The sequence below is a fragment of the Grammomys surdaster genome, unplaced genomic scaffold (assembly GCF_004785775.1).
Source record: "Grammomys surdaster isolate TR1022 unplaced genomic scaffold, NIH_TR_1.0 191, whole genome shotgun sequence".
Classification (NCBI taxonomy): domain Eukaryota; kingdom Metazoa; phylum Chordata; class Mammalia; order Rodentia; family Muridae; genus Grammomys; species Grammomys surdaster.
In genome coordinates this window covers 6,449,987-6,477,336 of record NW_021604636.1, presented here as the reverse complement: position 1 = coordinate 6,477,336, position 27,350 = coordinate 6,449,987, and the positions used below count along the sequence as shown (strand labels likewise).

The 27,350-nt window shown below is 42.3% G+C and overlaps 1 protein-coding gene across 8 annotated transcripts in view; it reads right to left on the bottom strand.

The window, feature by feature from the left end:
• The window catches only part of Rbms1 (RNA binding motif single stranded interacting protein 1), a 205,827-nt gene that overhangs the window by 77,650 nt on the left and 100,827 nt on the right, over positions 1–27,350 (bottom strand). For 5 of the 8 annotated variants that reach the window (XM_028769206.1, XM_028769202.1, XM_028769207.1 and 2 more), the window contains one exon: positions 11,668–11,843. In XM_028769206.1, the coding sequence (XP_028625039.1) occupies positions 11,668–11,843 (176 nt within the window). The remainder of the gene's footprint in view (positions 1–11,667; positions 11,844–27,350) is intronic. The other 3 variants (XM_028769203.1, XM_028769209.1, XM_028769205.1) reach the window with 1 other exon arrangement.

Here is a 27,350-nt window from a genome sequence, read left to right as displayed (position 1 = left end):
ACCAGCCAGTACAAATGGTATGCTGCAGACACTGATATCATTCTGGCTTTACAGGGAGGAGCCCTGGGCACATGGAATTGAACAATCTGCTCAAGCAAGGGGCATGGTCACGTATCACTGCCCCTCTCTACACTGACTCAGAAGCTCAAGGACAGAGTCTGGGCATGCAAAGCTTCAAACTCCCAAGAACTCCTTTCTTGTCCTTTCTTTAAAGGGTTGAAGGGGGGCATGTCAAATACAGAAGCCACCAGGAGGGTGTTTCATAATTCAATCAAGGGACAGACAGAGCAAACACTTTTTTACCACAGCAGTATGACTAGGAGGTACAAAGTTCTTGAATCTAGAAGAGGTGTGAGCTCAATAAATTTTTACATCAAAGTGCAAATTCTTTAGCGTCAAAAACCTGAGCCAACATTAACTAGTATGTATTTTAACAGTTAATTGTGTAATATCAAACATCAATTAAAGCTAATGAATAAAAGAATGGTATGGGGAAAGTCTTAAATATAGTCCTCCCTAGTGAATCCCTGATCCCCAGCACGCCTGCTTGGATACCACAGTCTGCAGGGGCTTAAGACCCTAACATACAGTTTGCCTTATATGAAGGGGCAGTGACGACGTCATCATTTGTGGCCTAAATTTGGAGGTGATCATGAAACATGTTGGAGAAAGCCTTTATGTGCCAATATTTTAACAGGCTTCATCTGCTTCCAGAACCAGAAATGACTGCATCTCCTATCAACTTCAAAGAAACAGCTCTTGTGCCACAACAAAGTCTTCTTTGTAATTCTGGAGATCTAAAAGTGCGAGTGTAAACAGTGATGTTCTGACAAGTGGTCCCCTCCATGTAGAGGTACATAACACGTTCTAAGAGAGATGGGCTTATGCTACGTCATAAAGAGAAATTTTAAAAGATGCTGCTTTAAAGTTTAGGCCAAGGTGAGTGAGGGAGCAAGCAACCAAGAGGAGAGAACCCACAGGCCTGGCAGAACCACACGCATGGCCAGAACTGTCTGTGTCCCTGTGGGCTCTAGGTACCCCGTTTATGGAACTGCATCTCCACTTCTCTCTCTGACCAGGTTCTTTGACTCTTAAAATTCTTCTCTCAAAAGTCTCTAGTTTGAAGCTGAATGATCCTAGTCAAGGAATCTGACAGGCATTTGTTACTCAGAAAACAACTTTCAACGAGTTAATCCCTTGAACCTCTACGATGACATTTTGGTTTGGAGTTTTTGTTGGTTGTTTTTGAGCCAGGTTTTGCGTGTAGGCCAGGCTTGGTGGTGTATTTGCTATGTAACCCAGGCTAGCCTCAAACTTGTTCCAGTTCTCCTGAGGCAGCCTCCTAAATCCTGGGATTGTGGGCATGCACTACCAGGTCTGGCTCTACTATAAAATTTTAAGACTGCTTTCTGAAGAAAAATACATTTATCATTACTGGACTCTCAGGTAAAATTTCCAATATACCAGGTAGTCAGTGAACAGTTCATAAACAGGTCACTTACTCCAAATGACAACCATCACGTTTAATTACTAGTCTCTTCCCTGTGCTGAAGATTCACTCATGTGGGATTGGTGGCTGAATTCCTTCCATTTAGTGGCCACATACAAGTAAGCACACAAACTCATAAAGCAGACAGGTCTCCAAGTTCAAAAGTTTCCCCCAGGAGTGGGCAAGCATTTCAGCAACAATAAAAATAAGTGTTTCCCCTTGATCCCATATCTGTAATGATAGCAAACTCCCTGTTTTTAGCCTGGAACCTTACAGTCATCTTTCAGTCATGTTCCTTCTTGGATACACCCTCTATTCCACATTAGGTCACAGGCAAGTCCTGAGGGGACTTGTATAATCTCCCTTCTCTGTGAAGATTTACTCCAGGGTTCAGGACCACCCACCACATGTTCCCTGCTCCCCAACAAATACAAGACAGCAGCCAGATAAGGAGGTATCTCTTCAGGCCTGGACCTGTGCAGTCTGAAGGCTCACACAAAGGCTAACTTTATTTATTTATTTTTGGTAACTTCTATCATATGAGATTCTGGTAGCAGCTTGTAGATCTGCGTTCCGTTCTACAGCATTCAGACCCCCACCCCACCCCAGAAGACAGGCTTATGGGTCTTAGTGATGTTCCAGCAAAATCACCAGCATAATGCTATGGATATTTGCTAAGTTATTTGCTTTGTATCTAACTTATCCCTTACCTCTGCTAAAGAGGGACTTGATCTGTTTTAATCAAACATATTAGTCATTCACAGGAAAATTATAATGTTCCTACAAAGTCCATTATTTTCTAAGGCAGTGTCAGGATTTGTCAGACAATATCCCTAAAAGAATGTTTCTTTTTAATCTGACTCTCCCAGGCATCAAGTAAATGACGTGCCTTCTCTGTGCTGCGTAACCTCAGGGTGTTGCACATTAGCTAACCATGAGCTGTGTTTCGGTGACTAGCTATGCACAAGGGGATTACTACTAGATGTCAGGAAAGATAGATTCTGTCTCTATTCTCAGACAGACCTTCGCTTCGAGCTTTTGGTTCTACTGGCTGTTTAAGTGGACTTAAGGCCTGGTGTTTGTTTGTTTGTTTGTTTGTTTTAAGTCTTGCTATACCTATCATGGTTGTTTAGGGGCCTTCAGTATTGAGTCTCCATAGTTTGTGGCAAATGGAAAAACAATGGCATGGATGGGAACAGGCAGATCACGAGTGTCTTCAGACACAGCCCTTTAGAGAATGGGCTTTGGAGTCAGTCTAGTCTGAGTCCAAGTCCTGGCTCAACCATATTAGCTGTCTGATACTGATCAATAAGAAAGAGGCCTCCTCAACTTCATCCTAAAATGCAGGCAGCATTACTGAATGAAGAAATGCTCTAAGGATTAAATAAGTCATTTTGCATACCAAACACCAATTAGCAAGAATTAGATAAACCTTGGCAGCTAGGATCATTTAGGCATGTATATATAACACATGAATTTTCCACATATGTTTCCTCGAGTTTAATTTTGATTGACACATAATAATTCAGCATGTTTGCCAAGTGCTATGTGATGTTTTGGTGTCTTTACATTATAAAATGATCTACTGAGGGTAGTTAGCATATCCTGCACCTTAAGTATCCGTCATGCCTTTGTAGCAGGAATGACCAAATGAATATTTGAGAATGTGTATCTTAAATACACCATACTGTTGATACGAGTCACCCCATGTGTATTGTATCAGCTCCTAATGCTGTAGCTCTGCACCTAGAGAACACAACCACACCTTATCCCTCTCACCCTCCTGTGTTTACATGAAGTAGAAAGGGGAAAGGGTCAAGGGAAGGATCGCAAATCTCTGCAACTCACAGCAACTCATAAGGAAACTCTAAATAAAACCCATCGTAACTGCCAAATAAAGATTTTAAAACCTTTCCAGATGACAATACATTTACCTTTATATAATGCCTAAACACCTCCAAAGTGCTGCTACGAAAATTCAAGGTTCACATACATAAACCAGGAAGAGATGTACAGAAAATTCTGCCTATGCTCACGGAGGACAGACTTGAGTTTTCACATCTTTGTGGTTACAATCATCTTGTTCAGGGCTTCCCAGGTAAGTTCTGCCAAGGCTGATGCTACAGTTGTAGTTCCACCTGCATATCCAGTTTGGACATGACAGGGGAAGATGGCTCTGTATTATCCTAGGAAGTGCCACACCCTACCTTACCACCAGAGCCAACTGGAAAAAAGAAGAGCACGTACCTAAGTACACAAGAAAGTGGTATTTGAGGCTTCAGCTACTCGAGAAGATGTAGAAAGTCTACGGGCTACCACTATTTCTAAGTTGTGCTGCAACAAGTACTTAACGTGCAAGGTGTCTTAGCAGAAGAAGGCAAGTCGTGTAGCTCGAAGATGCCCAGGCCCATTACTCAGGACCCACATTTCAGTACGGTTTTCATCTGTGTTTGTACAAGGCAACAAAGATTAAATAGTGTGTTAACATTAGAGAATTGCCTATATCCTAAAAACAAACAGTTCTAATTATAAAATCAAAGGCACAGTCGAAGTGAGATGGTTTTCTACTGGGAAACATACCTTTGTATTTCCTGGGATCTTTTTTTCCCCCAATACTACAGCTATTTTTGTGAATTCCGAAAGTCTTTAGATATATGCTCTATAAGTGTTTCTTAACATTTCCAGAATTCTTCCACAGCAAAGATCCATCTGATGTGATTAAGAAGACAGCTGACCCAAGACATGAATGGGGGAAGAGTCAATGAAGCACAATATTGTGTCTAAGTTCTTAACTGTGCTTTGACTAGGAAAAAAAATTATGAAGATTATCTATTTTTCCTAGGCTCAAATTATGACATTTGCTCAGCTCTTCAGCTACTGGGAATCTCACAGAAGTCCTGGCCACGAAGACAGAGTTAAATTACAATCCTAACTAACATTCTGGCTTGTTCCATTGGCATTTCTTCATAAAATGATGAGATAAAGTCAAAACAGCAGGGAAGATGCTTGGGTACCTTGGCAGAGCCCCACGGTGTTATGTATTATGTGCTTTTCTATCACACTAATGAGCACAGTGCCAGAAACCATTGTGATTTACATTCTTTTTTCCTTCTTTTCTTTCTTTTATTGGAAATCTTCTACATAAACCTCTTGTGAGGCTAAAGACTATTTTCCTAATATTTTCGGTTTCTTTTATTCCCTTCCCCTTAAAGACATCTAAGAAATAAAAAGCCAATTTTGTCTTTCAGTAGAGACTTGTAACATGTAAGTCTGAAAACCCTGAGACATGAATGGTGACAAGAGGGCCATTTGTTTTGATTAATAACGCTACAAAGCAGTGACTGACGCACCTACTCATTCTGGAATAAAGCAAGAGCCACTTATTCTGAGAATAGAGGGGAAATGTCCCAGAGGAGATAGTTTAAGAAATTCTCTAGTTAGAGAACATGGAGATACAGACAGAGAGTATGATGACCACACCAGGTTGTTGTTTTGTCTCAATAGCTTCCTTTGTCTTTAGACCAGTGGTTCTCAACTTTCCTAATGCTTCAACTCTTTAATATAGGTCACGGTTTAGTGACCACCCCCCTGCCACTATCTAAGTTAGGGTTTTACTGCTGTGAACAGACACCGCGACCAAGGCAAGACTTATAAAGGACAACATTTAATTGGGGATGGCTTAAAAGTTCAGAGGTTCAGTCCATTATCATAAGGGTGGGAGCATGGCAGTGTCCAGGCAGGCATAGTACAGGAGGAGCTGAATGTTCTACATCTTCATCTGAAGGCTGCTAGCAGAAGACTGGTTTCCAGGCAGCTAGGATGAGGGTCTCAAAGCCCACGTCCACAATGAAACACCTACTCCAACAAGGCTACCCCTCCTAATGGTACCATTCCCCTGGGCTACCACAAACCATCACACCCCCTAATCATAAAATCACTTTTGTTGCTACTTCATAATTGTAATTTTGCCACTGTTTTGAATTATGTTATGGATTATAATATCTGTGTTTTCAAATTATCTTAGGTGATCCCCATTTCCCCCTTGAGGGGCTGCAACCCACAGGTTGAGAACTTAAAACCTTCTGCATCTAAACGTTTTTTAAAAAGTTTTTTAAGTTCCATTTATGTGTGTATATATGCACACCTGCATGCACATGTGCAACGATATGTGCGTACACATGAGCACACATGGATGGAGGTCAGACAACAACTTTCAGGAGTAGGTGCTTTTCTACCACCATGTGGATTCCAGGGATCAAACTCTGGTAATCAGGCTTGTGGTAAATGCCTTTTCTCAGTGACTTTTTAGAAATCAGTGCCTGACAAACCAGTGGTTTCAGAACACTTGGGTTTTATAGGCCTTATTTGTTGGTCCCATGGGAAAAGCATGGTCACCATGGGAACACCATGAGGTGCTGGAGCTTGGATTCCAGGAGGGAGCCCTCAAAAGCTGGTACCTTTCTGTGATCTCTCAGCATGTCTCAAGCTTTCCTGTACCCAGCACTAAGCTCTAACAGTCATTTGAATTCAGGTTTAAAATCTCAGTGTTCCCACTGGTAAGACATACCCTGTCATTCTCCTTACTGTCTTACACCATAGCCCCTGGAATCCCTTCCATGGCTTTCAGAGGCCACATCCTCTTATACTCCTCTAAGCAACCCTCCCTCCTGTGCTCTGTTGGATCCATGATGGTAGAAAGGGAAAAATGGAGGAATTATGCTTTTCCTTCCCTCCAACAAGAACTAAGTCCTCCATGAAGCATCAACTCCAAACCTTTTAGCTTCTGGTCCAAGGTATAGATATATGTTCCCACCAGTGCCTCCTCCCTTTCCTCCACATACCAGGAGCTCTGGGTAACTAACAAAAACTGCAGGACACCCAGCTGTGCACCAATAAACCTTCATGTCCTTCTTCCTCTGTGTATTTTAAGCAGCCAGCATTCTCTTACCTCTGGGACACCTTCTTGGAGCCTGAAGGGCACCAGCAGTTATCCTTCCTGTCATGCTCTGTGTCATCTGAGGCCCAAATGTCATCTCATTCCTGGAAGGTACTCCATGCCCTCACACCATGTTAACCCGAGCATCTTCAGGTTTTCTCACAAAGCACCATAGGAAAGAAAAACTTTCCTTAACTCTTCTTTCGCATGTGATGGCTGGCTGTTTCTGTCTACTTCTGTTGGCCTGTCTTGCCTTTCTAATTCACTTTCAAAGAACTGTCATGTATTCAAAATAACCAGGAAAACTTGCATAGAACAGGAAACAAAGAGAGAGGAAATCAAAACACAATGGGGATTAAGATCAGTCTAAGTGGCTATATTTCAAGGACTGCCCTTCTAATTAGTAACAGTCTGGCATAACAGAAGATAGATACAGTTCCACGCTTAGGTAAAACATGCTGTTTTACTACATTTGAAACAAACTAAAGTGCTATCAAACAAAGGAAAGAGGTGGATGGCAGGGTAGGAACAGGTCTGAAAATCTAGAGAATGTCCTTCAGTTCAAATAGCTCCTGCAGACAGCGAGTTCCCTGGACCTTGCAATGGACATCAGAGCTGCAGCAACCTCTCAGCCAGCTGGCCTGGGTTCCTACAGGAAGTCAGGATGCTCTATGGAACAAACTGTGCACACACACACTGTTTGTATTTATTTGTTTACTTGGCTTGAGACAATCTTGCTCTAGTCCAGGTGGACCTTGAACCCGGGTACGGATGTATACTTTTACCTCCCAAATGCTGGGCTTACAAGGAAAACCATATACCCTACTTCAAATACAGTTTGTAAGTCTTAGAAATCTGAGTCTGGACAAAAATGGAAAATTTCTCATGCCATGGTGAAATTAATAACCAGGAAGGAATGAGGAGGGTTGCATGACCCTGAAACCAGCCTTCTACACGTACCCCAACAAAAGCCTGAAGGAACAGGAGGCTTAGGGTGTGTTTATACAAACTCCTTCCTTGGCTTCTACAGCTTTCAAAATTAGGATCTGGTGGGGTTCTTTTTTGTTTTTTTATTTCTTAATGTAAAATTACATATAATTAAATCTTTCTCTAACAGGATTCGGACAAAAAGGAGGATTAATATTTGCTTGGTATTCCAGGGACTGGATCACCAGTCTTCCTGTTACAAGTTCTTTGGCTACTCCAAAGAATGCAAACTATGACGTGGGCCAAAATCTAAAACACTGATGTGATACCACAGTAGAAAATCCCACATCTAACTGTATGTGGTAGGTCATAGCCAAAATGCAGGCACACTGAAAATATATGAAGTTACATGTTTATAGAAAACATAACTAAATTTTGTGTGTAGACTTGGATCTCTTCCTCAAGGTATCTCATTGTACACATAAAAATATTTCGAAAGCCTGAAACATAAAATACTTCTTGCTCCAAGCACACTAATAGAGGATATATAACCTGGACTTCATTTGTTTCAGTAACAACCTTGTACTGAAAGCACTATTTGACCTACTTTGCAGGCTATGGACTGAAACACCAGATATTTGCCTAGCCCTGTAGGAGTAGACGGCATCGGGGTTTCTAAAGCTTGCAGCCCTGACTATCACTGCTTTTATAAGCTAGGTGAGAAATCTGCAGAGATATGACACTTAGCATTGAGACATGCTGTTAAATAACAGGCACGTAAGACAGCAGGATGGCACAGGAGTAAAATACCGACCATGAGCAGTGAGCCATAATAAAGAAAGTGCAGCACTGTTCGCACGGTCCAAGCATAAAGGAGACAGGCAGCCTTGGCCATGGCCTCATAGAATTGGGGGTGGGGTGGGGCGGGGAGTGATGAGATATTTTAGGTGAGATGGGAATCGGGAAATGTTCTTTCCCGGTCACACCACAGGGAGCAAGGAAGGAAATGACCAATGTTACCCAGTGAGAAGGAAGGACCTACTTGAAGAGCAAGGGACAATGGGAGGTCATCAGGAATAGCGCCAAAGCTTTGCACTGGAGCAAATCAATTGGACAGGTCACAGTGAACCAGGGGCTCAAATAAGAAACTGGAATGAAAAACGTGTGGTAAGTGGGAGAGTGGAGTACTGTCCTACGAGAGTAACAGCCAGGCGCACAGAATGAAGGGGCCAAGACTTAAACCTTAAATAGGAGAGTGGGGCAATAGTGGCAACATGACCCAGAAGAGAAGGGCCGGGTGGCAGCAGCTGACAACCCAAACGGTGAGGAGGCAAGACGCAGAAGCAAGGAGAGCCCTTGGCATTTTATGAATTCAGCTCAGAACTAGGAAGGAAAGAACTACTTTATTGATTTCTGGTCTGTGTGTGTGTATGTGTGTATTTATACTTATTTATACACTCAAACATATCCGATTGGTTTGGTTTGAGAAAATGGGGAGTATTAATACTGTTATGTGGCCCCAGTGTACCAGAGTGGTCCTTTATGCTACCTGGACCACTTTATCTCCTAAACATGCTGTGTCTCCACACTGATGTCGTGTTTTTGAGTAGATTGGCTTGTAGAAATGTAGAAAATCTACCACTGCCTGAGACAGTTAAAAGCTTCCTGTATTTCCACCCACACTTTAGAATTTAGAGGTTACCTACAGCTTGCTGGTATCTTTCCTAAAGTACGCCTGTAAATGTAATCTACTCACAGTCGGCATCACCTGACCATGACCACCGTGCCCAAGCAGGCCCTCCTTGCTTCAGTTCCCTAAACTCGCTGCCTTCCCATCTAACCCTTTCTTTCTGACAATGGTGGTCTCCATCACCTGGGGTCATGATCTCTGGAGTTGGGAGGCTGACATTTATTGCCATAACTGTTAACATCACAACTCCCAATGTTCTCACTGTCATTTTTCCTAACCTTCAAACCTTCTCATGTTATACTTCAAAAAGCATAAACGAACAGACAAAAGCCTTCCTCTTTCCTCTCCAGTACGTAAAATCTTCCATCATCCTTGCTTTTAAGCTCCATGCACATTTTGTATGGAACAAATATTCTTGGCATCCGTTTCCATTTCTCGGACAACTAGAGCAGATCCAAGCTTCAGAAGAACCAAATCGTTTACTTCAAACTGTTGCCACCTCCCCACCCGAGGTCATCTTACAATCAGTGTTAAGTTTGTACTTCTAAGATGCTGTTCCCCTTTTCAGAGGTATGGGTCGATCTACCCTTCCTGCTCTGTTGTCTACGCTCCAAGGACTTCCCAGGTCCTAGAGTAAGTCACTTCCCTAAAGTTCACATCACTTCCGAGTCACCAATTACTTATTCTTTATGAGAAACAAATCAGAGCACAAACGCCCCTTTACTCAATTCCTGTGTGAAGTCAAACGAAGCTTACTACGGGTCGTGGGACAGCATCTCTTAGCGGGGCTGTGACTTGCCTCCATAGATAAAGCCACCAGAACTATCACCAGCATTTAATACCCAACCCAGGATGTTACAAGAGCCTTCATTTGTAAACGACAAGACAGGGTGAGGATGGCCGCTGCTACCAACAGTAACAGTGAAGAGAGTAATGGTTACACACGTTAAGAAAACCTACACACACCAAAGAGACTAAAAACCAAAGTAGAATTCATGGTCTAGGAAAAATGATACTGCATTCTTCTATTATTTTTAGAAAATGATTTGGTTCACTTAAAAAAAAAAAGCCCACACACACTGGCCCTATTTTTCAAGCACTTTTCCTGTTTATAAAGCATGGCATGGATCTACTAGTTATGGTTCCTGTCTCCTTGACATCAACCCTTATGTAAAACCAGCTGAGGAACAGTCTCCTGAAATCCTCTCCTCTTATACCTCAAGACTGCGAGAATTTGCTTCACCCCCTTGTTCCTACAGCTTATTTTTAGCTCCTTAGACTCTATGGCACTCAGTCTACCCGGCATTCTGCTGCAGAAGCATCAGAAGACGCCAATGAAAGGCCAGTAGCAGACAAGATAGCAAAGACTTTGTCGTGGTCTTAATGGCTGCAGCAGAGCAGGTAAGCCTGGCAGAGTTCCCATTGTCTCCAGCCAGAGCTGATAACCGTCCAAGAGCTGGACTTCCTTGCAGATCAGACTCTAGTGGGGACATAATTTCACTGTCCCAGAGTCCAGGAGGACTGGGCAGAGAGGGCGATAAAGAAAAGGCATGAGAAGCTTAGTGGGATGGGGATGGCCTTTTACACAGCCCAAGAGAGCCTGGAGGAACAGCACCCACTGCCCCATCCTGCTTCTCAAAACAAAGCAAACCAAGGCCAGATGTTAGCTTTAGCCCCAGTTTAGAAATACTGCTCCTCAGTCTTCAATATATTTTTTTCCTTAAAAAAAAAAAATGAGTAATGAATCTGAGCTTTACCCAGAGCAAGAGAAATGAGATGCTGTCAGGCAAGTCATTTTGAAGGGAAGAGGTAACATTCTCTAGCAGAAGGCTCAATGCGGTTATGCAAAATTTCTTTTTATAAAAGACCATTACTGTCCTAGGATAAATACAAAGTGCTGTTATGTGTAAGCATTTCCTGCTCGATGTGATTTGATGTTTCTACTCTTCCCACAATGATCTTTGCTCTCAAAGGTAGTTCTGGCTCCTTAGTTTAAATTAGAACTCCGTTACTTAGCTGACATAATGTAATTGCAAGGGAATAACACATTTATATTCTATTCATCAACATTAGTATGAAATGCAAATTTACTATGAGACCTGATGCACACGCATCCTTCTCTTAAGATGCAGGAAGTGCAGGTGGTCTTATTTCCAATGAGAAAAGAGCGAGTGATCTGCACCACGGAGCTCCTGGTGCTCATGAAACCAGAGGGACACCATCCCAGCAGGAACCAAGAATTTATACACACTCAAGATGAGCTTAGCTTGATAATTACGTTTCTGACCAATAACATCAGCTGGTTTCTCCTACGGGACTGACTGGCTCCTTGCAGGCTTCTATGAAAGATGAGTACTCTTAAAAAGAATCTAGCCATCAATTTTTCTTAAATTCATATTTTATTTCTCAAATAACAAATCAAGGAAATGTAAATTTCATTTGTATGTAGGCATTCTGGTAGCATCTGCGAATACCAAGAAAGTTACTAAGAGTTGCACATGTAGGGTCTCATGTATTTTCATGTATGTTTAGCTTATGCTCCTCTCCTTCAACACAAGCTACATCCTCTATGGCTATGACCAAGGAAGTCTCAGCAGCTAAGGCTCTCAGAGCAACTATACTCACGGTTGGCAGAGCTTCACCAGGTCTTGATCCGTGGTGTTGGGGGGCAGGCCTCGGATGTAGAGGTTTGTCTTGCTCAGCTGATCCCATCCTGAGTTGCTACTGCTGCTACTGTTGTTATTACTGCTGGTGGTGCTAGGACTGGGTGGGGCCATGGGGTGCGCTGGGACCAGAGACTGCTGCAAAACAAACACCAGAGAGTGTCAGAGCTGAAGTAAGGGATCAAACATCACTGAGAGGCTATGCAAGCTAACAAATAAAAATAAAGACAGCAAAATTAAACATGGATTATCCTGAGCTATTCTGATGTAAAATCTAACTTACAGGTGAAAAAAATCTATTTATTTTAAGACAAACCAACAAAACAAAAAAAAAAAAACCCCAAAAAACTCTCAATATTACATAATAGAATTTTACTCAGCAATATCTGAAAATGTGGATGAATTTATGGATAATCAATTTATTCACACATTTTAAGGAAAACATTTCCTGAGACTCAAAATTAACTTGCATGAGGTCACATGATACTGTCATCCTAATATACAGTAATTTAGAAATCACTAGGCTTTTGAAAAGCCTTCAGAGTCTGAAGAATATTTGATTGAAAGTAGCTGATTATTTAGAGTACTCTTTAAAAGGAGATTACTTTTAAAACGTAAAAAAGTTAGAGCTTCCCCCAGAGCCTCAAACTTCTAAGCTAGGTCTGTGGCTTCATGGAGACATCTGGATGAGATTCACTGCACGCTGCTTCACTCTGGCTGACCTTGTGAAATTTAACCCCTGTGAGAATGCTGTGGCAGTTGGAAACCTTCCCAAGAGGGCATCTTGTAAAGCCTGCAGCTAGAGCTTTCTCAGGCTTGGCTCTCCAGTCAGCAGCCACCTAGGAAGAGTGTCTGAAGTATACACACCAGATACTGCTCTGTGAGCTAGCTGGTGGATGAACACCACAGCTCTCTGACCCTAGGCCCCACACAAGACTTTTGAGGAAGTTAAAGGGCTCAGCCCAATGACAGTGAGGAGGACCCAAAGTGTCCTCATAGCCAATGTGCAGCAGGCACAGGGAGGATTCTCCTTCATATTTTCTAAGTAATAAACATATTAAGCCAAGAATAGCACTTACACAACAGTTTAAACATATAAAAACCTAAATACTTGCTAGACACTCAACAGAGATTTCAAATATTGATGTCAGGCATTTACTAATACAGACAAAAATGTAAGGCATATGAAAGAAAAATTAAACTCCATAGCAGAAAATGTGAACAGTTGAAATATACAACTCTCATTTATCTTGCCAGGAATTTCAGATGCCCACCATAGACAACATGATCTGTGCCTAGTTTCTGCAATGGGCATGCTAATTCCACAACATCTTAAGAAGCTGGGAACTCAGTAACTCTTTCTCCTGGTCCTTTACCTACCTCCCTCTGTTCAGGGTCCCTGCTAAGTTGTTACTCAAATACTACTTCATCTAAAGAGACTCTTTCAGAAGGAGAATATCTGGAAAAAATTAACAAAGAGTGAGGAAATTCTACTTCCTAAGAGCTGAACTTGAGCTAGGAATACTGGTATTGCTTAATCTAAAACCTGCCTGAGATCTCATTCTTCCAACCCATGATTCATAGCTTTTAGGGCCAAGTAAACTCACATGCTATGTCTACATTCTACGAACTAAAGGCACTGGTTTCTAACTATAAATTCACCTGGCCCTGTCCCCTGCTCTGCCAGAGATGTCACACAAAGCTCTGCTTTTCTTCTCTCAAGCCTCTCTGTATCTCCATTTATCTATCTTCTCTTCTTCTCTTAGTTAAATTGAGGTACTTACTAGACAGGTACACCCATTGGCTCCCATCTCCCAGGCCTCTGACTGACAGAGAACTGGTAACCATAGACAGAGTAGGTAAGACTACATGTTCTCTGAAATGTCGTATGATCAGTGCCCAAGATACCATCCCAGAGCACAAGGTGACTGGTATCAACGGCAGGATAGAAGATGCTGGCTACTGAACAACAGGATGAAAGGCTAGGCAAAACTAGTCAGAGGTAGAACATTTGCCTAAAATTCAGAGTCTTGGGTGCAATAATTATAAGTCACACCATGAATGACAACTGGAAAAGTAGAAAAGGGCTATGGTTTGGGATGCTCCTGGTATCTTTGTGCAAACACAGCAGGGACAAGCACATGGACCAACAGATTTTCTAAACACTGCATTTCAATCCAAGTCTGGGCCCATATGACCCCTGACCGTATTTGGTTCTGATGAGGCCACGTTGGGTGTGGACTTGTTCTGATTAGAAGAAACATATGGGTTATTGGTTAATTCAGGGACTACTTAGAATTAAAAGTAGATTTTATTTATTTATATATTGTCGATGGAGAAGATCCATGATCTGTACTTCTAAAAGCTATTTAAAGTATGATGCTTGACAATCATCCATATTTATAATAACAAAAGTTTCCCATGGAGGGAAGCAGGTGGGGAACCAGGATCTTCCTGTTGGGCTGCATATTACAGTACAGGACCTTCTAGAGTTCAGATTCCAGGAAGGGTAAGAGGGTCTCAAATTCAAGTGAGGACTGCGAGGATGATGACTCCTCTACAATGCAAAGTTCAAGTTAAAGTTTACCTAAATAGCAAGGCTTCTCAGAATTAGATGAAGACGGAGAAAGGTGCCTGAGAGGGAACTGAAGATTTCAGACGGGGGGGTGGGGCTGCGGCCGCGGCCGGGGAAGGTATAGAAAATTTTAGATCAAAGATTAACTTTTTAGAATTCACAAAGTCTGAAGTGGGAATACAGCTCAGTAGTAGACATTCACACGAATCTGTGTTCAGTGACACCTTCCCCCGCCGTCCCCCAAAGATCTTAAAAATGTGACCCCTACATGTTTAAGAACAAATATCCAAAAACAATAGAGACTTCACTCCTAAACACTCAGAAAGGACTGATAATGGTCTAAACAGCCTGAGTACTGAGCATTAATAGGTGCCAATTTGCTAAGTGTTGCATGCTGTGCGTGCCGTGTTCTGCTTTCTGTCTCACTCAATAAACAGGTACAGCACTGTACTCTCATTGTACAGATTAGGAAACTGTCTTAGGAGCACTTAACTTCTGTGCAATGACACACGGTAAGTCCGGGCAGGGCTGCATTTTGAACTGAGATCTGCCAGATAACAAAGTCAGAACCTTCAACACCCTAAGTGGCCTCCAAACACCTCCCATCCCTTCCATGTGCCATACTGCTTCCCTTCATTTGCTCTGCCCATCCTCTTGCAACCTAATTACCAAGTTCTTGTTATTTTGCAGTGTGACTCTTTGTACCACGGCTGTTATGCAGAGCAAAAGGTGCCTCTGGATTAGTCTAATTAGCACACGGAGAACTAGTGGAGGTAAAAACCCCATTAGCTTGAAAAGGGAAGGATTAAATAAATCCTGCTTTATAAATTGTTCCCTTAAAGGGTTCTGAGGAGAGAAGAGGTGACAACTTGGCATGCACAAGGCCTTAGGCTCAACTCCACATTTGACAAGAAAGGATAAATGGATGAATCTTTTGTTTTTGGGAAACAGGGTCTCACTACATAGCCCCAGGCTGGCCTCAAATTCATAATTACTGGGCCTCCCAGGCACAGGGGTTGAAGGTCTGTACCACTATGCCCAGCAAAAAGAATGAATTTTGACAGCCACAATGAAAAACATTATGGAGGTTCTTTTTAAAGTTAAAAGTAATAGTCTAGCATTTATAATCTCAGCACTTGGGAGCCTGAGGCAGGAGAACTAAAATGTTGAGACCAGCCTGGGCTATATATAGTAAGATTCAAGAAAACAACAACAACAACAAAAAGAGAGCTATCACAACCTAATAATCACACTATATCTAAAGGAAATGAAAGCAGTGTGTCAGAGCAACATCTACACTTACTGATTACATCACCAACTGTTCACCAACACCGACAAACGGTAACAAACTAAATGTCCATCTAGAGATGGGTGGGCGAAGAGAAGGCTTACATATACACACAGTGGAATATTATTTAGCCATTAAAACTGACATTGCATTACAACATCATGGATGGAATTAGAGGTTAGATGTTAAGAGAAATAAGATAGAAATGATACTCATCCTAAGTAAAATCTAAAACAGCCAGTCTCGCAGAAGTTGGGAGCACAATAAAGACTATAGACTATAGAGAGTAGAGGGAAGTGGGTTGTGGAAAGGTTTATTAAACAATGCCAAGTCAGTGTTCAATAGGAGTGGAGGGCTTCAGTGTCTACTCTGTAGCAGCATGAGTACTGATAACATATGTATGTTTCAGAGGTTAGAAAGGAGATTGAAAGTTTTCAACATCAAGAAATAATTTTTGAGGAGAGAACTTTATCCTGATTTAAAAATTATACAATGGATAATAAATTTATGGAATATCATCATACCTCATTAATATGCAAAATTGTGTATTTAATGTATCAGTTAAAATAATTTGATGGAAGTAAATAAGTCGCTGATCTCATTGAAATTATTAAAAACACTGAATTCTGCACATGTCTTCTGAAAGCTACCATGGAGTAACGCTGAAAAAGGCAGTCAGAATTTTGATGTTTAAAATGACATAGAGCAGAACTAAACCTTCACTTGTAAATAGAATTAAAACAAACAACAAACCCAAACACTGATTGAGTCTTTAACTACAGCTTCAGAACTTGATAAATCTCAAGTGACTGCACTTACAGTCAGAATATGTGCATAGATGGCACGAATAGAAATTTACTTAAAAAAATAAAATGAGGGACTTCAAACAGGCTGTCTTGTCACTGCTTGACCTTCAACATCTACCTAGGAAAATCCCCAGACTGCCTTGCAATGTGAAGACACATTCAATCCTATTAGGGACCCCAGGCCACAGTTAGTACCCAGTCAGCCCCAAAGAGCCCAATGTCTGTCTCGGGCTTCTCTAGGTTCTCACTGGCTAAGGTTCCACGAACAGGACACAGTCCTTGTCGTCTCTCCAGTGGGTAGGGAAAACAAGGTAATAGAGTTTTCATGGTAATATTTACCTGAGCTTAATTTGTATCTTAGTTAGGGTTTCTATTGCTGTGATAAAAATACCATGACCAAAGGCAACTTGGGCAGGAAAGGCTTTACTTTATCTTACACCTGTAGTCCATCATCTACAGAAGCTAGGGCAAGAACCTGAGGCAGAAACTGATACAGAGACCATAAAGGAATGCTGCTTACTTGGCTTGCTCCTCCTAACCTGCTCAGCCTGCTTTCTTTTATACCCCAGAGCACCTGCCCTGGGGTGGCACGGCCCACAGGAGACTGGGATTTCACATATCAGTCAGTAATTGAGAAAATGTTCAACAAACGTGCCTATTGACCAATCTTTCAATGGCATTTTCTCAATTAAGATGCCCTCTACAAAAATTATGTTTAGGTGTCAGGTTTTTATACACATGGACACGGACACACACACACACAGACACACACACACACACACACACACACACAAATTCGTGAGTAGATGACATCAGAAGTTCTTGTTTGCACTCAGGAGGGCTTCCTAAATGCACAGCATTATGGGACTCCTGCGGTCAGCACTCAGAGAGCACTTCTTGCAAAGGTAGTAATGTCTACCCTGCCATGAAGACCCTCAGAACTGTTCACTCACAGATCAGCAGCAGGCCAAAGGTAAACAAGCTTCTGCCCTTGGCATCTTCATCCTGTCTCCTGCAAACAGCAACAGGTATGTCTTCTATACTGATACAAAGCTAAAAGACCTTTAGGGGAAAAGTAAAATGAACTGTATGTGAACTAAAACCAACTAGTCTCATGTAATTGTGATAGTAAGATAGCCAAGCCCACTAAAGCTCAAGACTTGGCATTTTGAACTGTCTCATTTCCCTTCTATCATTAATAAGCCAAAGAATGCCCACCCCCTCTCCAATGGTCTTTACTTAGGAACCTTCCTAAGAATTCTAGTATATTTTAGAGGAAGAGGAAACCTAGGATATAACTGCCAAGTTACTTCCAATCTCCTTTAAGACTACCCTGTCGACAGACCATGACAGAATGCCCACCCTAATTTAAAAAGGTTATAACCTGTCCCTTCTATAGTCCCCCCACACATACGCATTCATCACTGCCACCCAAACACCAACCAGTTCCCTTTCCTCTACTGCTCCTCAGAGCAGAGAGACCTTATGGAACATGGGGTAATAGTACGCTTATCACACCTTCATGAGAGAGAGTTAAGTAACGACACCACAGAGGATGCTAATGGTCACATACTGGTTTATCTTCCCATCATTCTGGATGCAAAAGAAAGTCAACCAGTTAATGAAACTAGCCCACAGGAATGGGTGTACACAAACATGTCAATTCCATCCCACTTGGGATGCTGACTTCCAGGAATGAAGGCTGAGAAATCAAGTGCTGGTGAAGGAAAGTGGAGGAGACGGAACTGGAGAGCTAAGAATCAGATGACAGGGACGCTGCTGTCTTTACAGATAGATCAAAGCAGGATGACCTGAAGCACCTGCTGGATAGTGTCCCACTGGCCTGTGCCCAGGATGTGAGGAAGTAGCTATTAATTCTCCTCAACAGGTGGATATTATAGTGTTCAATCCCTTAGCTAATTAGGTGATGAAACTGGTTCTCCTATCCTTGCTGTTCCTTGTTTGGAAATCAACCTGGTAGTAGTCCCTTGAGATCATGAAAACAGGCAACAGATTACTGAGTACTTTGGGAGTGGATGCAAGCTTGCCAAAGGAGAGGGACACATGTTACATTAGCTATTCAAGTAAAGTCTAAAAATAAAAATTCTCTAATGGGGGCTGGAGAGATGGCTGGAAGGTTAAGAATATTTGCTCCTCTTGCAGAGGACAAGGTGGTTCCCAGAATCCAAAGGGTAGGTCACAACTGTCTGTAATTATAATTCTGGGGGATCTGACACCCTCTTTTGGCCTTGGTGGGCACTAGGTGTGCATGTACACAAAACACTTACATAAAATAAAAATAAATACATCTTTAGAAAAATTTTCCAGTAGGCCCTTAGCCTCAACCACCCGCAACTGCATTGTAAGCCATAATATGTGTCACTAAAAACACAGTTCACCCAAGGGCAGGTGAGGGAGAAGAGAGGATGACAGAGAAGGCAGGTAAAAGGCTACACTGCATAGTAAGTACCAGTAATGCTGGACAGCAGTGGGATAAACTAGCAGAAGAGAGGAAGGACCATTATGCAAGACTATCAGGAACACATCTGCCCTAGTTTAGCTTTCTATCGCCATGATGAACACTGTCACCAAAGGCGACCTGGAGGAAGAAATGATATATCTACCTTACACTCCCAGGGCACAGTCTACCACTGAGGGAAGTTTGGGCAGAAACTTGACATAGAGGGAAACAAGAATGCTGCTGCTTATTGCCTTTCTCAGCCTGCTTTCTTACACAACTCATGACTACCTGTCCAGGAGTGGCTTCATCCACTGTGGGCTGGGCTCTCCAAAAACAAAAAGAACCTGACTTCCGAAACCATGTGGTAATGTATGCTTCCAAGCATGGGTTACTGATGTGTGCTATGCACTCTTCTCATCCCCTTTCCAGCAACCAGGCCATGTTTATCCAGTTGTCTGAACCCTAAGGACTTTCCTCTGTTTAAACAGCCTCTCACATCTGCCACGAGGTCTGTGTATTCACTCAGTCATGCTCTATTTTCTTCATGAGATATTTTTTCAGTTGGAGTTTCCTAGATAACCCTGGCCTGTATTGAGTTGACTAAACAGCAAATGCCCAATCTGTACGGTATGCAGGAAGCTCGGAGATCATGATGGGAAGGGAGATTTGCAAAGGCTTGGGTAGAACCTAGAAAGCAAGTTGGAATCCATGATGTCACAGGTCCCCAAGTCTCATGGGAAGAGTATGATGGCAATTAGATTAAGAGGGTTGCTTATGGGGAATATCAAACTAATCACCCTCACCCCAAATCCCCAGTAAAGACTTCTGGGTAGGGCAATCAGCAAGGACAGATTCACTGTCTGCCTCGGACAAGAACAAGAATGAATACATCTTTCCACAGCTCAGTTGTTCCTGTGGGAAACTCACAAGGGAGGCTGGTGGGCTTCTAAGCTCTCTTCCTGCTCTAAAATTCTCCAGCTGGCTCATATGCCTTGCCAACCCTGCTAAAGCACATAAAGACAGAAGGCAGCAAGCTGCTGCCAGACAGGCGGACAGACAAATGGAGCGACAGAGAGGATGGGCAGACCCCAACTGCAGCATTCTTTCCAACCTGTACAGCTAAGTGTGGCAGACACTACATAGCAACCATGGCCGCCTACACTTGGGCCAGCACTATGCGTCTATGTGCCCACTTGAAGAAATGGCCTCAAATACAAGCTAAAGTCACAACAGGCCACCAAAAGGAACAAGCTGAAATGTGAGGGCACAGAGAAGATTATTGACAAACAAAATCAACTATCACAGTGGGGTTCCGTGTTCCTCAGCAGCCTGGCGCTCCTGGGTTTGGGCATGTATAAAAGTAACATTTCCAGTTCTGCTCGCTTCCAACAGCTCCAAAACCACCTTTAAGAGAAAAACTCAAGACAAAGCAAACTGCACCGGCAGACAAGCAGCTCTTGGTACATGGTAAACAAACTGTTGCTAAACTCGGGTGTGAGAGTAAGGACTGCATTGCGGAATTCTGAACCCAGGTGTGCAGTGTTGGCCTCCTCCTGAGCCCCAAATGTGGAATTTCCAGACTGAGCCAATTCTCTGCCTGTGAGCGGCACAGAGCAAAGGTTTCCTCTCATTTTTTTGCTAAAAACAAACCAACAAAACTTCTGGGGAAGTGAAATTTCAGCTGCGCACTCGTTCCGCGCCCTGGGGAGTGAAGGAGTCCAGGACTAAGCACCCATGCTCCTGGTTATTCTTCAAAGTTAATCCACAGCACAGGCCGTGCCTCTGCTTAGAGTTCCTTAAAGAAGAAATCTTGCTGAGGTTGCAAAATTCTCAGAACTGCAATTACGCATTCTGAAATTCTCCCCGCTAAACAATACTTACAGAAAACGCTGCAAAACGACTGAGCAAGCACTAAGTTAGAAAATTTAGGAGCACGCTTTAAAACAAAACCAAAGACCCTGAACTCCAGGGTCCAGGTCACTCACTGATATCAGACTCGAGGGACACCCGTGAGCGAGTGCATCTTATTTGTGGTTTCACAATTTAATCCCCAGAGAGAAAAGGATTCTGCGTACTTTTCGGAAACCGAGTAAAGAATATCTGAACTCTTCTTATTTAAGAACCCACATGAAATACTGTCTGTCCTCTGACCATGTGGTTTATGTATTACCCCTATAGGGAACTTTTTTAGTTAACAGAACTCAAAACATAAAGTTTCCTTTTCCTCTCTTTGTACCTCTGTGTACTGAACCCAGCACTCCAGACTGTGGGCACCTGTGACCATGCTCTGGGGTAACGTTTGTATTTGTCTCTTTCTCTCTGGAATGATCTGGCCATTTACACATGATACTAGAGGGTGACCATGACTGACAGGGATGGTGCAGCCTTGTGCGGGCTTCCAAACAGTCTAAAGAGTGGGTAGCGTCTCTTAGTTAATACTGCCTACAATTACAACTTTGATTTTTTTAAAAAAAGTTTTCCCTTTGGATCTGCCTTAGAAATTTACTTCTTGTCTGAGCGCCACCCTGTATACACACAGAGATGCAGACATGTTAAACTGAAACAAATTTTGGTGGGATAATTTCTTTACCATATGTAATACCATATTTTCTAGTTGTTTATTATTATTATTATTATTGTCATCATCATCATCATTTTATTGAGATATGCTGGCAGTGACTTACTGAGTTCACCTGACATCCCTCCTACCAGCCACCTCCAGGTTCAAAACCAGTGCTCTGCAAACATTTCTCAACCTGAAGTGCTTACAACTCAGGAGCAGGTGGACTATAATATCTGACTCAGTGACTTCCCTGGGGCGTTCTGACAAGCCTCCGCCTTTGCTCATAGTTTGTGGGGACAGATCAGAAAGACCTGTGCCAGCATTAAGGTGGAGAAAGCTACGGCAAAGAATAAAACCTTTAACTCATGGTGGGCTGGAGCACCAGATATTACAAATACACCCACTGGGAAAAACAGGAATCCCAAAGGACAGGAGGGAACAAAAGGTTGGAATGGATTTTGTTAAATTTTTAATAAAGGTTTTTCAGACAATATATTTTTATCATATTTTTCCTGTCAATTCTTCCTCAGTTCCCTACCCACCCAACTTTCATGCCCTCCCTCCCTCCCTCCCTCCCTCCCTCCCTCCCTCCCTCCCTCCCTCCCTCCCTCCCTCCACCTTTCAAAAGCAACAAAACAAAAATCAAAACAAACTTAAAAATAAATTAGGCAAAATACCAAAAACAAGACACAGAACTGACTATGGAGTACATGAGGCTTCACCTGGAGTGTGAAGAGCATGGACTTGCATCAGAGGAAACAGATTTCCCCTTCTCAGCAGGGATCAGATGCAAAGAGCTTCCCGGTTAGAGGCAGGACTGTGGATCAGTTCCCCTTTTTGGCAGGGATTCTGTCTCCTTAGAACCTGTGTGGGTCTTGGATGTGTTGTCACAGTCTGAGTTCACACATGCAGTAGTCGGTGCCCAGAGCTGCTGCTTCCTTGCCCAGAGCTGCTGCTTCCTTAAAGTCTCCCACCACCTCTGGCTCTTACATTCTTCCCACTGCCTCCTCCTGAGAGATCCCTGAGGGAGAACCCTGAGAACCTTTTTGAGGGAAGAAAATGGGATTCTCCCACCGCCTCGCAAAAGGGAGCTTGGCTATCAAAAGTTGAGAAACACAAACTGAGCTTAACTTTTCACTCTTTGGGCCTCCCAAAGTCAAACCATGTATCCCACGTCACCCCAAAAAGTAGAGGGAAAGCCAGGTCTGTGTTCCCACAGAAGCTGTCATAAGGCCTCGTGCTCACAGGCTGTGAAAGCAACAAGCATGACAACAGCAGGAACTTCCCTAAGAAACTTTCACAGGATCAGTAGACTTGACATTCTAGCTCTGCTAGGACACTGGGGAAACAGTGAGTGCACCTTTAGGTGACTTCACAGGGCTGTCCATAGCTACGTTCAGATCCTTTTTTTTTTTTTTTTAAGTAAAGCTGGTCCTCATTTGTACAATCGCCAAGAAAATACAAGAATCAAAAGGATCAACTACAGCAGTCTGATGCCTTTCTGTTTAAGGAATACATTCAAGGTTAGCTGGTATTTTCATTGGCTTAGATTAGGATCCCTTGGAAGGCCCACTTTATATATCATAAACTCATATACTTTAAAAAGTGACACTGATTGTTTAGTTATTTTAAATGGGTTATTTGTAAGAATTTCTTCTGTTTACTTGTGTTTCCTTTTATCGGAAGTTTATAAATGCAAAAGCTCAGATTGTCACTTTCTGGACAAACTGGGTTTCTTCCAGAGTCCAAGAATCTGTATAGATCCTGTTCCTAGAAGCCCCCAGGACACTCTGGAGGCTACTTTTTGTCATCAGTATTTTGAGTCATTATTTCATCAATTACTTGGTATTTTCCATCTTCCCAGGGACACAGTTTTTACATGTCAAATTCTGACTACCTGGGTGAATGTGTCTACACTAACAATCTCTCCAAGACTGTCGCCTCCTGGAAGTCGTCTCTAGCCATGGGTGTCCATCAGCACAGCCATGGAAGAATCAAGCTTAGAAAATATAGGTGCCTTGGAAACTAGAAGTCGATGCTGGCTCAGGTATTTCTTCTTTTTATCTTTAACGAAGCAGACTGAAGGAGGACCCAGTTCTGTGAAACAGAATCTTACATTTTACATAATTCTACTGGGTGCTGTGGCACACACCTTTAATCTCAGTAGGCAGGAGTGGGTGGGTAGATCTCTATAAGTTTGAGACCAGCTTGGTCTACACAGTGAGTTTTAGGCCAGACAGGGATTCATAGTGAGACACCATCTCAAAAGAAAAAAAAAAAACGTAATTCAATTATGGTGTTCCTTAAGATTCTAAAATCATTTCACATTATTCTGTATAAAAATGTATTGCTCAGCAATAGAAAAGTACAAGTCTGAAGGCTGCAGAACACCTTTTACATTTTTGTTACTAAGGTTACAAGCCATGGGCTCATTGTCTCCTGGCACATAGTACTCTACACTGAAGATGTTTCACAGCTCCTCACCACAGAGCTCTGGCTCTCCAGTCCTTACTCGGGGCTTTGAGGATGATACATGGTTCTTGTGTTTGTATTTCCCCATCCTTTCATTAACCGTTAGCTTTATTATAAATATTTTACTTTTGCTGCACATAACGGGAACACACACGTCTGTTACTTTCTACTATTATCCCATATTAATTCAAATTATTAGTAATGGGCCTCACAAGTCCCTGATCTTCTGAGTGGAAAAAAAGGAGGAGCCTCCATCCCCACCCCCTCGCCAACCACCACAGGAAACAGGAAGCAAGTTAGAGCTAAGGAGAAACTGGCTTTCGGGGACTCCACACTGTGACAGTGGAAGGAGTCAGCTCTGTACTCCACCCACACTCAAGCAGCTGCCAAGTGTTCCAGAAGAGGAAAAGGAAACCCAGGCCAGACACTGCACAGTCCTTGCATGAACAGAGCAGATAGGAACAAGACATGACATGACAGTCTCCGAGTTAGGTGAATAGACACGCTGAAACCAGAGTACTGTGCATTGCTAAACCATTTTCAAAAGGACAAGAATTCAGGGTAAGAACAAATACTCTTTTGTCAAGGCAAATTCGCAGACTCAGAAAAGTCAAGTCTTTGGAGAGGTATTCAACTAGATTTAACCTCAAATAGTATCAGTCAGGTTTAAGAATTAGGACCTAGAGCAAAAGAATGGTGGGCTGGCTTATTCTCTTAGAATCAGAGGTAGGGAAGGAAAACTTTTATACAGAAAACTACTTAGGAAGGAAAAGGCAGGATTCCATGTCTACACCATGGGCAGGACACCAGAGATGTCTATCAGCTGCGTGTGCCAGAGTTCTTTCCTGTAGGACAGAAATAGATCCCAGTCACATGACTTCAGAAGGCCCTCTACCACAAAGCCAATACAGAAGATCTAAAGGATCTAAAATCAAACTGTCCTGTCTTGATTGGTTTTTAAATATAGACAAATATAACTTATTTATTTATATTTAATAAATATATTTAAATTATAATCAGGGGCCAGAACTTGTTCTTTCAATAGGATAGTTATCAAAATGTTCTCCCCAGAAGTTCAGACAGGCCTGTTTGCATTACAGACTTTCCTTTTGTGCCTTTATCCTTTACTGCAAATTGCCAATCTTACCTCTTAACAATAGCTGATATACAAATCTCAGCTATCATCCTAGAAATGAGGGAAAAAAATGAGAATTGCAGTTGCTTCTTAACAGGCAGACAGGTTCATCTCTTGGTTTACCCACACTGATTGTGCATATACTCGTTCCCCCATCCCCTTTCTTTCTTTAATATCAAAGTAATATAGGGAATATTTAAAAACAGCCAAGTAAGGTCAGAGTATATGGCTCAGCAGTGGAGTACCGCCTAGCTCCTGCAAAGCCCTGGGTTTGATCCTAGCACTGCTCAATATGCAGAACTCAAAAGGCTCAAATATTCTAAACCATGACCATTGATGGAAAATATTTTACTCATAAGGAAATGCCATTCATAGCATTGATGGCTAATATTACTGAGCAGTGCTTATGTTTTTCACACCAAAATAAGTGCTCTGTGTAAATTCTCCCATTTGATGACAAAAGGGTGTATTTATTGCCGCTTTTGCAGATAAGGGCAGAAAGAGATCTATGGATTTCCCCAAGGTTACAGAGGAGGTGGCTGTCTGCATATGAAACAAAGCATTGTGGTGACCTACCCAGTAGCTAATCAGAATAGAAACTGAAGGGAGGGTGACACTTGGGTTTCACTGGATTGGGGCCTTACTTGATAACATGATACTATTTTACCACATAAGGTTTTTGTAGAAACTCATCTTTGCTATGAACAGCATTCCTAACAACTGCTTTTAAAACCTTTGCAAATAAACATAACCCAAAGTCTTGGCTCAAGAAACTGGTTGTCAGATGAGAAACCGAAAGGCATGTCCTTCCTTCCTGCATTCCAACAGGATTGCCAGGGGCAAAGGGTTACAGCTAAGAGACAGTCAAGAACACATTGCTTTTTAATGCTTCCAACGTATGTTATGATATTTATCTCAACAAAAGATTATCAGTTTCAGATGGAAGAACAAATCCACCATACTATCCTATAAACCCTTGAGGACCAGAGGCTATGTCTAGTGTCCTCAGTCCCTATTACCCAGAGTCTGTCGCAAAGCTGCAGAGGTCAGGTGAAGATCATGAACTAGCACATTCGGAACCATTAACTTACTGCCTCGACTCAAACGTTTAAACACTTAATAGCCCCAGGCATAAATAGGTGGGCATGTCAGCCAGTGCTAGTGGTGATGCCTAAGTACTCTGGGAAGGAGTCTGACATCTGAGGAGAAATACATTAACTGTGCCACTTTCCTGGTTGAAACTGGATCTGTTCTGTCATTGAAGAACTTTCTATCTCCTCTCCAGATTGTTGCATCTCTGTGCAATTTCTCACCTCCATGTGACTGATAATTCAAATTCAGAAAGAAAACCCACAAACACAAACAAACCTGAGTCCTAATAATCTTAATCTTGCAGCCTTTGGATACATAGGCTGTGTGGGGTATATCTTCTCTGCACACATTATTAATCAGAATCACGATAAGCCCTCTAGAGGATATAGTCACTCTGGGCTCCTCTGGCCTTTGGAGATGCCTACATCTGCTCAGATAGGTTGCTCAGATGGATGGTGTTCAGACCAGTCAGGTTTCAGTCTATTAGACTTTCAACATAAAAAGGACATCGTCACTCCAATACTTTATAATAGGTGTTAACCGTACATAAGTCGGAGATAAGGAGGTTTTGTGGAGTTATCAGGTTTTTTTTTTTTTTTTTTTTTTTGCCTTAGTTGTTTCTGTTGTTCTGACACAATAACCTGACAAAAGCAACCTACCAAGAACAAGTTTAGTTTGGTTTACAGTTCCAAAGCTGCAGGGGAACCTGTAAAGCCTGCTCCAGAGATACTGTTCCTTCAGAAGAGATCCATTTCTTTCAGTTTCTGAAACCTTCTCAAACAGCAGAAAGTTTCAAACACTTGAGTCTATGGGAGACATTTCCCATTCAAACCACACCTGTTCCCAACTTAAAGCCAGTCAGATCTTATCTCAAGATCCCTACAAACGACCTTGTTTCAAATAAAGTCACATTCTAAGGCGTTAGTTCAATGAATTTTATGGGGGTGTTATTCAAACCACCACAGTAGTTTCTCTAAGGGGCTATTCTGGCTTCCCAGTATTCTTTAAAAACGCCTGGCAGTGTATTATAGGACTTGTATTGAGAGCTATTTTACATAAGCTTTCATACCAATCAATTCTGTAACCACATTCAGATCCATCATAAAACATGTATCATCTTACCACCCCTTTTTCAAGTTGAACTTTTACCTATGGCATGGATATTGCACAGAGGGGTGTTGTGTGACAAGACTTTTCCTGTGGAGGAAGAATACATGTCTACTCAACCCAGACAGGAACCCACAACAAACCAA